The sequence below is a fragment of the Musa acuminata genome, chromosome BXJ2-9 (assembly GCF_036884655.1).
Source record: "Musa acuminata AAA Group cultivar baxijiao chromosome BXJ2-9, Cavendish_Baxijiao_AAA, whole genome shotgun sequence".
NCBI classification, from domain to species: domain Eukaryota; kingdom Viridiplantae; phylum Streptophyta; class Magnoliopsida; order Zingiberales; family Musaceae; genus Musa; species Musa acuminata.
In genome coordinates, this window is record NC_088346.1 from 48,404,452 (window position 1) to 48,418,525 (window position 14,074).

General features: G+C 37.4%; 3 protein-coding genes across 5 annotated transcripts; 1 reads left to right on the top strand and 2 right to left on the bottom strand.

Moving 5' to 3' along the window:
- Positions 1-615: 615 nt before the first annotated feature.
- On the bottom strand, positions 616-1,736 carry LOC135621948 (26.5 kDa heat shock protein, mitochondrial-like). Its single transcript, XM_065123580.1, has 2 exons — positions 1,173-1,736; positions 616-1,098 (listed from the first exon to the last, which is right to left on the bottom strand). Exons 1-2 carry the CDS (start codon positions 1,441-1,443, stop codon positions 680-682), a joined length of 690 nt encoding a protein of 229 aa, XP_064979652.1. The 5' UTR covers positions 1,444-1,736; the 3' UTR covers positions 616-679.
- A 3,303-nt stretch (positions 1,737-5,039) lies between these two features.
- Positions 5,040-6,181, bottom strand: LOC103999289 (uncharacterized). 3 transcript variants are annotated; one of them, XR_010491481.1, is made up of 3 exons: positions 5,896-6,181; positions 5,475-5,817; positions 5,040-5,370 (listed from the first exon to the last, which is right to left on the bottom strand). XR_010491481.1 is itself a non-coding variant. In XM_065127103.1 (3 exons), exons 1-2 carry the CDS (start codon positions 6,068-6,070, stop codon positions 5,591-5,593), a joined length of 402 nt encoding a protein of 133 aa, XP_064983175.1. In that variant the 5' UTR covers positions 6,071-6,181; the 3' UTR covers positions 5,040-5,370; positions 5,567-5,590. The 3 variants fall into 3 exon arrangements, 2 of the variants coding, with proteins under 2 accessions (XP_064983175.1, XP_009419281.2); XM_065127103.1 differs by having other exon boundaries at positions 5,567-5,817; XM_009421006.3 differs by lacking the exon at positions 5,040-5,370 and having other exon boundaries at positions 5,433-5,817; positions 5,896-6,180.
- Positions 6,182-10,509: 4,328 nt separating this feature from the next.
- Positions 10,510-11,775, top strand: LOC135622162 (ethylene-responsive transcription factor WIN1-like). The gene is made up of 2 exons (XM_065123808.1): positions 10,510-10,981; positions 11,121-11,775. Exons 1-2 carry the CDS (start codon positions 10,605-10,607, stop codon positions 11,638-11,640), a joined length of 897 nt encoding a protein of 298 aa, XP_064979880.1. The 5' UTR covers positions 10,510-10,604; the 3' UTR covers positions 11,641-11,775.
- The last annotated feature ends 2,299 nt before the right edge of the window (positions 11,776-14,074 follow it).

Here is a 14,074-nt window from a genome sequence, read left to right on the forward strand (position 1 = left end):
TGCCCTTGTTGAATGGAACATGCATCTGGCTGTCACCGTCACAGCATAAAAAATAGAAACGTACTCAATTCGACAAGCATTGCATTCACGCTGAGTCAAGCTTACAAAAGTTGACGTAAATATGACCCATAAGCTCACAAGCAATCCTAATAATAACGATGATAATAAAGTCTTAATTGACACCTTTGATTTAAGAAAAAATATGTTTTAGCATTAACCTAAGACGATTAAAGAAAATAAAAACAACATGCGTTCATTGATTAAGTACTACTACTACTACTCCGAAACGGCTACAAAACATAATGTAAATAAGGTAATGTTAAATACAATATTAATAGGAAAAGAGCCAATAATTAATTTTTTTTAACGCTTTTAAATGTAATACATGTTATTTAGTCTATGACGGATGTGATCTTTTGCTAGCTGTTGATAAATTAGGGCCCAGAAAAGGCCCAACTCATACTGGCTTTGTTAGAGTGCGCGGCCCATTTGTGCTTGATCAGTGCCACGGTCCATGTCATGCTCCGCCCGGTGGGCGCTGACGGCACCACCGACTACAGCCGAGATGAGAGTCTTACTCCTTCCAAGTGCCGACGACAATGACATTACAGCGAGTCCACAAACAGTCGATGTCTTATTCTCCTGTAGTAGGAAACAACACAAGCACAACATACGGCGGCTAGTTGATTTCGATCTCCCTTGCGTTGCTCTTCTTCTCCTCCGACCTGGGTATGTAGATGCGCAGGATCCCGTCCCTCAGCTCCGCCCTAATCTCGTCCGCCTTGGCGTCTTCCGGCAGCAGTAAGGTGGCGTTGATGCACCCGTACCTCCTCGTGTGCCAGCCGCCGTCCCCCTCGTCCTCCGTCGTCGATGACGACGACTCGTCCCCTGCGTCCTCGTCCTCGGACTCCCCGGTTATCACCAGCATCCCCTCTTCCACTGTGACTCGCAGGTCTTCCTTTCTCAGGCCTGGCACCTCGTACCGCAGCTTGTAGCACTTGTCGTCCTCCTTCAGCCGGCCGAGCAGGCGAGATGGCGACAACCTCTCCAACAGCCCGTTCAGGTTCTCCGACACCTGCAGGAGCGCATTCCCGAACCCTGACGAAAACAGAGAAACCAGGTCGGCACAGGTGGAGTCAGCCATAGTGGATTCTTTGGTCATCACTGCGTACCATCGTTGAGGTGGAAGGGACTGAGGTCCCAGGGATTCCTCCATGAGAGCCGACGGCTGCGGCGTCCTCGATCAGGGGAAGGTGCACGAGTCACCGCCACCTGATCACTTTTGTCTTCCCGAGAAGAGTCAGCAGCAGCGTCTCCGGAAGAAGAGTAAGGGAAGGAAGGCGCCGCCGCGAGTCCTCTTAAGCGTGCGGCTCCCCCATTGTGCAGCAACGGGGAGGAGCGGCTTCGGAGAGCGTTGCTGAGGCAAGCACGAGCTAGAGCCATCACAGACGAGGATCAAACTATGTCGCAGTGGAATCAAGGAGAAACGTCGGAATTAAATATGGTGGGTTGGCTGCTGAGAGAAGAAGAATGGAGGAGTCCAAAACCTTCCAGCAAGGTCACGAGAGAGAGAGACAGAGAGAGGATGGAAGGAGCACGTAGAGTGTTCTGGAGGGAAGCGCAGGTGACGCCACGTTCTTGGCTTAGGCAATACGCGCGTCAACAGTGAGCTGCATCTCAGCGGTGGGATTGCCTGCGAATTCTTTGTGGCTACTGCTGCTAATGGTTTGCTCCGTTTTGTGATGAGGCGAATATGATTTACCATTATCTTTTATGAGATGTCCTCACAATATATGCGTATGCAAAGGACGATACGAAGGATCTGTAAAATAATAAGTTGATTAGTTTAAAAATGAGTGACGGACAAGTCCCGATGTCTCACGAAGAAAGAAGTTTTACAAGTAATTCAACGAGCATATTGAGTGCAAGAGAGAAAAAAAAAAATTAAATAAAGATTTTAGAAGATTAAATGAATAGTTATAAGTCAGTAAATAATTACTTATTGGGTGTCGAGAGCGAAGGTAAGTTATCATCAAGTTAACTTGAGAGAAGACTAAATATATAAAATAATTTTGAATATATGATTTTTATGAATTTACAGTAATTATATATCTTATGTTCAAATTTTAATTAATGAATATAAAATTCATGAAACTAAGAGTCATTTGATAAAATTATAATTCAAAAGATGATTGAACATTTAGTAATAATTTTTTCTATAAATCGGTAAAAAAAAGATCACGTTATGTTGACAATTAAAAAAGGAAATTATTAGAATAAATTCTTTAACCTAATTATAAATTATTTCAAGAGATAAGAAAGTAACGACATACCAAATGAAAGTTGATGATTTTTTTCACAAAGGTAAAAGTCAAATATTATTAGCCTAATTAAAAATCTAAAAATTGGATGACCTAAAAAAATTAAAAATTAAAATCAATTCCTTTCTAGTTAAAAATAATTAATAAATTATTTTTGTGATAAAATTAAAAGAACTGAGTGTACTTAGAAACCATATTTTTTATCTAGTGTGTTCCACAATAGTGACAAAATGGAGTGGGTAAAGAACATCATTTTCAATCAATGCTTCCATAGCCTGCCTTAAGTAATAAATGTTAAGACCAATTAATTTTGTCAAGGATAAATAAAATTATATTTGGCTTTGACAACACCAACCCAAAGCAATCATTCCTTAAAAAAAAAAAAAAATCTAAAATTCTTGTAAGTCAGGGGATAAAGTTTTATAAAATATCCAAACCCTCTTGCATTCATCAAGAAAATAGAGAGACCCTTAGAGTTACAACCTTTTTTTCCCAAGAAAATTTTTATTCTTTTAATATAATATGATTGTTGTGAAAGGAATGATTTTATTTATTAAGATAATTCACATTTGTACATATTTAAATGAGAAATTTCTCATTATCTTTAGCTTAAATCATTCACATATATCCACGAATCATAAATTAATTGAAGATTTCAATACGTAAGGAATACAAAGTTATCATTCTATATATGCCTGTATCATTTTCTATTATAGTGAATTATTATTTATGATATTTATGTATCAGATAAGTTATGAATGGAAAAAATAAGATGGCGATTTAATAAGAGTGATACATCCAAATTTAAAATTTGAAAGGATTGCTACTCCGAATTTTTGTTGAAGGTTCGAACGCTCTAAGCTACTGTTCATGACCATTATGAAGAAATCTTTTAAGAAGAAGATATATTAGTTATATTTATATATCTTGAGATATTTGAAAAAATAATATTTCGTCGAAAGGTTCTATACATATATCGTTTCTAAACGCATTTCTTTAGAGAAAGGCTCCATTTTTTTTTCTTTTCGGATGATAAATATTTCTCAAAATTAACAAAAAAATATATAACTTGAGCGATGAATTGATAACTCGAATAAAAACTCAAGAAGTAGGATCACTTAGCCATGCTTAGTAATTGAAAAAATTAGCACCATGGAAGTACATGCCACTCGCCAAAGAAAGATAATGGAGAGTTGACTAAAATGAACACTTAATACTTGATTTAACTTCTGTTGCCACAAGTGAAATTAAGATAAAAGATGTGATATACGGATAGCTAGATAGCTATCTTGGCATGCACTAAATAAATATTACTCTTATTATACAATTCAATCATATTCTATATAATCTACTAGCAAAAAAAGAATTTAAAATTATTTTTGAAAATGAAATGAAACTCAAATATAATTAAGTATGCAAAACACGATATTGTTTCTGTCTTTCTTTCTTAATCACGTCCTTCTAATTCATCGGTCAATTTGTATGATCATTCAGGAACCTTTTTATTGATTTTTTTCAATTTCAATAATTTTTTTTTCAGTTTTTTTCAGCTATTCTTTTTTTAAAATTCCGTAAGATTTATTCTCACTACGTAAAATACATAAAATTACATGAAAAGAGAATCTTTTGTTACAATAGAACCAAAAGTGATTTGGACCATCTTTTATATAATTTTGATACGCGGATTTTAGCTACCAACTCCATTCGTTAGAACAACTTTCATTGAGTCTCTGCACCTATTCTTCTAAATTCTAGTTTTATAAACCTTTGTTTTCTTTTTCTTTTTTTTAACAAAGTGACAAAGTACTTTGAAATAAATAATTATTTCAATGGAACCTTCTATCGGGAATTAATCGTTCATACACGATACAAACCATTAATGTCTTTTAATTACTAGATTATCTTTCAAGTGCACTAATAAACCTTTCGTATAAAATTAATTAAAGGTAATGAAATTATCTACAAATGAAGCCTTAAAATTCGAATTTGAACAAATAGATAAGCTAGATAAAGAGAAAAAAGTAAATGATGAGAAATATATCGGGATGTAATGCTGATTCAGAAAGATTTAACTCTTACATAATTAATAAAAATGAAAATATTACTACATATGCAATAACACTAACTATGAGAGACCCATCGATCCACATGTGATGTGTGAATTGTATGATAAACCAAAGGAAGATGAGGATGATATCAAGTCATTATGCCCCTTATGTCTTTGGCGACACACGTGCTACGATGGTCGAGACAAAGGGTTGTGATCTTGTGAGAGTGAGCTAACCCCAAAAACCCATCCTTAGTTTGGATTGCAAGCTACAATTCACCCGCATGAAGTCTAGAAAGATTAGAATCAAATGAAAAAAGCATATAGGTGACGAGGAGAAAATAAAATATCAAGATAATTACACAAAAAATACTTTCTTATGTGCCAAGATAAGAAAATATTATATTTATTAATATTGATAATATTTAGAAGCAATATTAACGTAATATTTGGAGTGTCTAGAGCGAGTTAAAGGTCTGAAGTGATGTGATGGGATGTTTTGACTGCTAATTTGGTCATTTTCCAAAAAAAAGACCTAAAGAGTGAAAAGTATGATTGGCAGCGAGAGCTACAAATTGTGGTAATATGATCCATTATGTCACACAGCTCACAGACAATTGCCGTATGATTGGCTCAATCGAGTCGCCCAAATGACTAATGAAAATTAGAAGTTTCATGATTGATGATCAAATTAATTAATTGCCTTTATCACCACTTATTAATGATCAAATTAATCAAATGATTATTTTATCTCAATTGCAACCCAAAGAAATATATATTTCTCTCTATCAAAAAGATGCTTTCCAACCGAAAGCTGGATGATGGCACAGCGCAGGGTGGGTCTCATGCATTGCTGTTGTCGCGTGCCATTGCTCGAGATGTTCCCCGCATATTCTTCGACGGTCACTGTGGTCGGAGGGCGATTCCTCATCCACCGCTGCTTGAGGACGATGACAAGTCTTCCTGCTCTCAGGCTGACGCCATGACCCACTCGTTGACCGACTGCAACAGTTGTATTCTTCCTGTTAGAGTTGTGCTCGAGATAAGGAGAAAAGAAGCACAGATGCAGGTCAATCTTGTTCTTCGAGAACTCGATGACTAATTACACAGAGTTAGGAGTAATCCGAGCATGTTGTTCTTCCACTGGAACAACGAGCCGAGGAAGAAGCACGACGAGAAGAAGAGAAATCATTCATACAACAGACGACGATGATGACGACGATCAGTAGCAGCAGGACATCCTCTGCATCCCCCGATCTCTGAGAATTCCATTGTACAGGGCGGCTCTGTTCGCCGGCATCCGGCTCGCCTCCAGCCCTTCTCCTCCTCGACGACGTTCTCCGAGCGAGTGATCATCCGCCGAGCTCCCCAGGTCGAACTCCACCACTTCGGCCGCGAACTGAACTCGCTTCTTCTTCTTCCTGTTCGCCCTCGCCCTCTTCCTCTCCTCTGCGCATTGACGACCTCCATCAGCTTAGAGAAAGCAAAGTGGGAACAGAAAGCAGGGATTCAGCAGGAGGCGCGCACCGGAAGAGGACATGCAGGACCGCAGATGCCGCCACGGAGGAGGTGCCGGGACCGTGGCGGTGGAGAGAGAGAAGGGCTTCTGCCGGCGGAGGGCGATCAGGATGACGGTGCCGGAGACGGCCACGGCGGTTGCCAGGACCACCCCGTGAGCGCTCATGAGCGAGGAAGCCGACATGAGGGGGGAGGAGGGGCCGAGGGCGGCGGCTTCCTTTGTCGCTGCTACAAGTCCGTGACATGTGCAACCGCAGTGTCGGCTTTATACTTGTTTACACGGCAAGAAACGAAGAGAGAGAAGGAAAAAGAAGGCTAATAAAGATTCGATGTTAGGCAGTGGAAGAGGTTGGATTGGTGGTTGCCATCTCAATTTTATATGAACAATGATGGATCATGACATCCATAATTAACGATCGCAGATTCTTATCTTATCCACTTAAATTTCAGTACATATTTATGTCTAGTTTAGGTTGAGCATTAGAAAAGATGGAAGAAGAAGTTCTACAGTGCCAGTGAGGATGTCATCTTCTGGGAATCTTCATGTCGAGGAAGGCCGGACGGCGACTGCTGGACCTGTTGGTATCGGTGGCTCTTAGGGGGGGGGGGGCCGTCTGTCTTCGGGCCACTTCGGAGACTCAAAAGACGAACGCACCAGCACGGACGAAGAGAAACGGACGTGGTGGGGGAAGCTGTCGCTGTTTGCTGACTCTGTCGACCGACGCCTTGCTTTTCCGCTGTGGTTTGAAAAGACGGATGATGCGTCTGCTTTACTTGAGAATGACGCCAAGGCGGGCGTTGGTCTCCGTGACGAAGTGGGCGAAGGACGATGGACGACGGGGCGCGTGTCGACCATTGGCGACCCCTGAGAAGCTCTGCCGGTGCAAGAAGTGCATAGAAGTTTGGCGCACAGCACAACACAACAAAGAAAATTAACTTATACGTATATAGGACGAATTTAAAGAGAAAAATAAATCTTATTCTTGAATTCTTATTTTCAGAATTTTCTAACGATATTTTTTTTTCTAATTCTTAAAATACTTTCTTTTTATCCTCCTATCTTCTTTATAATATATTATAATAAATTTTAATTTTTATAATATAATATATATTATATTTATATTATATTATAGTATTTTTTAATAATATTAAAAAATCATGATATAAAATTTGTATTCTATGTTATAATATTTTTCTAATATTATTAAAAATAGTATAATATAATATAAAGACACAATAACTAATTGGGTCAAAAGGAAAGACAAAAAAAATGGTGGGTGGGGTAGGTGGGGATATTTCATATATTAGGAAAAAAATGAGAGTGACGTAGGAAATACTAAAAATGGAGACACTTCATAAGAAAAACCTAAAAAGATGGATCTTCATCTTTTTATAATCATTGGAATATCCTTGACATGACTAAATTATTTTTTCTGCCCAAACTTCTATACATTTAGTCTAATCTTTCATATATAAAACATACTGTGTTAGTTAGAATATTTTTTAATTTATATGATATTTTTCACACCTCTTTCAAAATATTATAACTTTATTAAAAAATATTTTTTACACCTATATATTGATTAAAAAATTAAAAATTATTATTATAGCTTATCAAGGATATATTGGAACTACGATAAAAGAGGACACCGATGACAAAGATAAAAAAGATATGCACCTCTTAGAAAAACCTAAAAAAGATATTTTTTTTTAAATTCATGTATATAATATATAACAAAAATTTTAAAAAACTATTTTTTTATTAATTTTTATTTTTTTATATTTTCTAAAGAGCACCTCTATTTATCTAATCCCTGAAATGTCTCTTGATAAGATGATTAGAATAGTATCTAGTTACATTATATAAATTGGTTCATAAGATAAATCAATCCAATTCCTTGTATATAAGATTTATAGTATTGTTTATAGTGTTTTTGATAGATCTAGTAAAACACAATAATCTTACTCAAAAAAGACTATAACTAAGGTAAAATTGATTCAAAACTTAATAAAAACTAGTTTGTATACAAATGAAGGATTTCAAATTAGTATTTTATTGATTTATGAACAATAAAATCTAATTTAGATACTTTTATATTTTTTTGCGTATGTTTATAGTATTTTTTTTTTAATTATGAATCCATTAAAAATAGATTCATAAAAAAAATTATGAGTGTATTATGAGAAATATAAATAAAAAGATATCGAATGAAAAATATGAGAAAAAAATCTCTAGATGAAAATAAAAAATAGAAGTTTTTTCTCAACAATTCGTATATATTATTGATGACAATATTGAAAGATAGCTCTAGATGGATCGAATGCAATGCATCATTTTCCACGAGCTTCATGTCATCAAATTTTCACTCAAAGGAGAAGTAAAACATGCATAAAAAAAATACGATGCTAATGAGAACTAACGAGAGACAATGATAGAAAAATATTGAAAGTCATGAGAGCCCTATCTCATTAGCTTATGGCTGATGGAACTTACTGTGATGAGCACCGTCCTCTAATGCTGAGAACCCTAACACTCTTATGAACGGTGGTGACAATTTGCATGTCATGAATAGTGGGTGTGGTCCACTCGATAGCTAAATTATGTGGACAAAGATAATTCAATCTAAAAGAAAACTTCCATGTTGGATAAAAATCGTTATTATCTCATAATGTTGATGCATTATGGTATGTGAAACAGTTTGATTTCTTGAGTTCTTGGGCTTCTAGAAAAATTGTGGATCAACTTTCATCAAGTGTCTATGAGAGGGTATAAAATGGACTTTGGATTAATATTTTTATTTTTTATTATTTAAATAGATATAGAAAGATTTTAGAATTTTTTAGCCATTTTATTATTTTATTAATTTAAAATTTCTCTAACAGATATAGAATGATTATGGACCAAGACATGATAAAATATTAATACGAAAGTAATAAAAATTTTGATAATTTATCGTAAGATTTTAGGTTCGAATCCTGACTTTGTCACTTATCGTAATCGTATGAGATTAATCTATGGTCCTTGTAACACTAACAAGAACAATATACCTACAGTAGTTGTTATTTATTTCTTAGATGACTAAGCCTAGATAAAACTTTATAAAGATGTAGTTGGAACCCATATCACCTAATGAAGGCTAATGAACTATCCCCAACCACACAGCTTAAAGCTAGTGTTTTTGGGTACATCCAGTGGGGTGGTGATGAAGGTAATAAATGGCCTCATGTGTTTTCTTCTCTTCACCTCTGCATTCACTGAGAACATGTACTGATCTCGCTGCTTTAACGAAAGGCCTCTTCTTGCCCGTTATCATGTATGTACGTCTGTGGTTTATCTGAGAACAAGTGCTGATCCATTTAGGTTGCAGATATGAGGAGGAGAGATTAGCTGTGTCGGACTTTTCTTTCTTTGTTCTTGTTCATGTCCCATGTCGTGTAGATGGAATATGTGCAGGAAATCTAAACCTCTGGGGACCAAAAGGATGAATGCAAACGAAAGGAAGAAACTTCGAGCATTTATAATACCATCTGCAGAGCTCTGGTGTGCCTTTAATTTGGCCTCATGCATGAGCTTTCAATGACAACCAAGTCTCGGTTGACATGACAGACCCTTGGCTCAGATTAGTAATGAATATGGAGAGAGAGATGTCTTCTTTGTGTGGGTGAGATACACAAATGAATATGGAGAGAGAGAGAGAGAGAGAGAGAGAGAGAGACAGAGGTCTTCTTTGTGTCGAGGCTCGTGGCTGGTCCAGCTTCATGGCTGCAGAGAGTACCAACAGCTGTGTTCACTCTATGGGTTTTCAGAAGCAGGTGAACTATGGATTCAATGACGAGTGCAAAAAGTCAAATGAAGACAACACAGGTCAAGAAAACCTACTTCCAGAAATCAAAGATGGATAGAGAGCCTTATTTACTGCGACGAGTTCTTCATCGTAAATATGAGCTGTATGATGAGCACAAGTAAATGGGAAGAAGATGAGGTTTACGGTGAAAGGATCACAAGTATTGACTTCTGGTTGATGCCATGATGCTGGTCTTCCTTGTTCGAGATAAGATAATAGAAACAAGAGGTTGGATCTGCTTTTATGACGATGCACAGGATCGGATCGATCTGTGAAAGTATTCATGACATTTTCTTACCTTGAGTGGATGGATCGGAGTATATTGCAGTCTATATATATTTGGATTACCGACAGCAAAGATGAAGTACTGCAATCATATTTCAATACAAAGAAACTTTGTAGCTGATAGATGATTGATTCATGATTCAGCTCATGCATTGATTACTATCATCACCATCACCAACTGATGATGCCTTGATCTCATGCAACTGCTTTCAGTGGTCTTTCTGTATACCTTTTGCTCTTAATTACAAGTGCTAATCTCATCAGACTTGCCAACAATATGTTTGTCATTGTCAGGGGTCTATTTTATGGACTCTCATACGACTACATTCATTCATTCTTTAGTGCAACCATCTGCTTCATGCAACAACATGATGAAACAATATAAGAGATATCATTAGATATTAAGCTGATTGATTTACCCTGCATAACAGTCATTCTTTTGTTCTCTTGTTTGACAAGCTGTATTGGTCCGATGGAAGATTATGTTGTCTCGGATCAGTGACAGAGAAGACAGGTATAGGAAGGCTGTAAGCTTGAAGAATTGAATGAGTTGTTCATGGCGTAGGTGGAGTTTATTACCACTCCACTATGTGTGGTAGAGAGCATATGGCCTCGCTTCACCGACAAATCTGCCACCTTCTGCTCAATGCCTCCCTGCACATTCTCCTCCCTCTTATTGTGACACCCTCCCCCTTCCTTCCCCACCTTCTTTCTCAAGTTATAGCTACTCGCTCCTCTCTCTCTAGTAGAAACCCCTGGAGATTCTGTACTTTGCAGGCGGTGAAAAGGAAGCGCGTCTTTACTTCTCTGGTCTCCTTCCTATATATCTCTTCCTCCCTGCCGTCTCTTGTCCGGCTGCCAGAGTTTTACTGCAAGAACAGCATCATGGTACAGTTGAAGAAGTTCCGAGGAGTCAGACAGCGCCATTGGGGCTCCTGGGTCTCTGAGATAAGACATCCTCTTCTGTAAGTAGTACTTGTGACTCCCCACAAAGATGGAGTACCTGTTGATTCCTTGCTGTTTCTTTCCTCTCAACCTGTGTTGGACGATGAAGGCATTACTTTCGTTCTTTTCCTCTTGTGGTTGTGCATGCGATGCGGCCAGCAAGCGAAGGGTGTGGCTCGGCACCTTCGAGACGGCCGAGGAGGCGGCGCGAGCCTACGACGAGGCGTCGGTGCTCATGTGCGGGCGCAACGCGAAGACCAACTTCCCCGTGCCCTTGAACCCCGACGGGGACCCCGGCGCGGTCGCCGCCCACGAGTCCTCCAAGGCCGCCCTGTCGGAGGTCCTCAGCGCTAAGCTCCGCAAGTGCTGCAAGGCCACCCCGTCCCCCTCGCTCACCTGCCTCCGCCTCGACACTGAGAAGTCCCACATCGGGGTGTGGCAGAAGCGAGCCGGCACGCGCGCCGACTCCAGCTGGGTCATGACCGTGGAGCTCGGCAACGCCAAGGAGGCCATGATGGGGCCGTCTTCGCTCGCAGGGGATCAGGGGACGTCGTCGCAGGGGGCGGTTGGAGGGGTGGACGACGAAGAGAGGGTGGCGTTGCAGATGATAGAAGAGCTCCTCAGCAGGAATCGCCCAACCCCCGCTTCACATGCAGGTGAAGACGGCTTCTTCGTCTAGGCCACATCGCAGCTCAAGGATAATTCTAGTAGGTCTCATCTTGTTTGGTCTGTCTGTGAATACAACCACATATAGATCACATCATCCATCTCTATCATCCCATCGAGCAACAGTCTCTCTCATGCACTTGAAGATGGTGAGAAGGATTGCAGTAAGCATCTATGTATCTTTGTTTCCTCATCTAAGAGTTCACATGCACAATCAAATCATGTAACATGAAAGTGATGCGAGTGTAACAATACGATCTTAATTACAAGCACAACCTTCGCTTAAGAGATATCATAAGCTCAAATGGTTGCTTTCATGTCCTCCAAATATAAATCTTTCTGTGATAACTGCATCTATCTATCTATCTATCCACCACTATGACTGCGCAATGGAAAGACCCAATGGGAACATTTAAGTAGGATCTTAGTCATCAGGTTGAGAATAGAACATAGTATCGACTACCACAAATTATCTTCCTGTCTAAAGTCTGTAGGATCTTGTAGCCATATCTCCTTCACTCCTGTGGATTCCTAACAATTAGTTCTACAGAGTTCTTATGATGGCACAAGTAAAAGCTGCCATGATGCTGCAGTAGATGCTGTAAGCTGCGCCTCTCTCATACTGCAGTTTACTTCAGCTCATTCAATCAACAAAACTCATACAAGAAGAAGATGAGAGAATTGTTCCCTGCACACAAAGTTCAGTCCTATTGAGTTTCTAGCCAAGTAGAATTATTTTTATCATTATAAGATGGATTTGTGATGATAGAAAAATGAATGTTGCATGCTTTGAGGTTTGTGAATACAGCTGAGGACAAGTCCTTGCACTGTTACATGCTCAGCCCCAGTTTCTATTGGTCACTATTTCATGTAAATCCATATCACTATGAGTCAATTTTAGGTGCTTGCTTAATTAACACTCATCTTGTTTCTGGACCATAAACACAATTACTTCCAAGTAAATCCACCAATAATGTGTTCTTACTCAAACAAAAAGCTGAGAACACTGCAATAACATTTATTCTTGGTTCTCATTAAACAAGATAAATTAAGAAGCTAAAGATGCTCAACAATTTAGCTCTGGCTGGCTGTGATTCTTTTTGAGGGATCATAATCACAGGAAGCTGATGCAACCTTTAGGCAAAGAAAGGAAAGAGGTATGTAGGATTCCTACAAGTGAAGGGTCTACAAGTTCTTGGGGAATAAGATTCAAAGTACTAAAATAAAGAAAGATGAGGGCAAGTAGGGCAAGGTTACTCCAGGCACATTAATAAGAGTTGGGGTAGATGACAATGGGGAGTCCAAAGGCAGTTGAGTGCCATAAATGTGCCTTATAATTGAGGAAATAATTAGAATTAGGTCACCTCCCAACTAGACTACTATCCACATCTTAGATTTGGATGTTCTGGACACTACTACTATTTAGATTGACTGAATCACCTTGGAAACAGTTCTCAATTGGTGATTTACTTCATTTCCAAAATCACAAGGAAATCAAAAGAATGGCTTGGCATGAGACAAATCTTAGGTAAGTTGTCTCAAGAAGGTAAACAGATGTTAGTGGCATGAATATTATTATAGAAAGTTTTTTGAGGTTTTAAAGACAATAAAATGTTTCTTAAAAACTTGAGTTACACTACTTTTGAATGAAGTTATACTATTTTGGGAACCTTATTAAAAAAAAGGAGATAACCTCATTCAAAAACAATATAACTCACATTCAACATATTCCAAAATTTTTATTTATTTTAAAATATATTGCAAATAACTTTAAATGCATGAATGATTATCTTTCCTTTTTTGAGCCATTAAAATATTTTTTTTATTTATTTTAGCCTTTTAAAATATAAAATTATATTTTTTTAATTTTACCCAATTTATGATGAATTTAACACAACCTTGGTCCAAAAACCACTTGTACATGGTGTAATGAGGTTTTAAAGATATTAAAATTCTTTTTAAGATTTAAGTTAAATTATTTTTTAATAGAGTTACACTGACTTTTAGATCATATTTTTTTTAAAAAAAAATTATTAAAAAGTACAACTCACATTTTTTTTAATAAAAAACATAAAAAAAATATAATGAAGCCATATTTTATTTTATTTATTTTTTAGCAATTAAATGGATAATTTTATGATTAATTTAGCTCTTAAAATTGTGATTTTTAAATATATTTTTATAAATTTAAGACGAAATTAAAATATGTAGTTGTGTCATTATTTTGTCATAAATTTATTGCTTTCATTATATTTATATTCATAATTTTAGATTCTTTTATTAAAATAAATATATATTCATATTATTTAATTTATTAACTATTATTTATCTCGGATCGGTTTAAGTTTTGGATCGATTCAATATAATGGATTTGAAAAGGGCAGAGAGAGGAGGAAAAATAAAAGAATGATTTCGAATTTTTTTGTTATTTTAAATATTAAGGACTC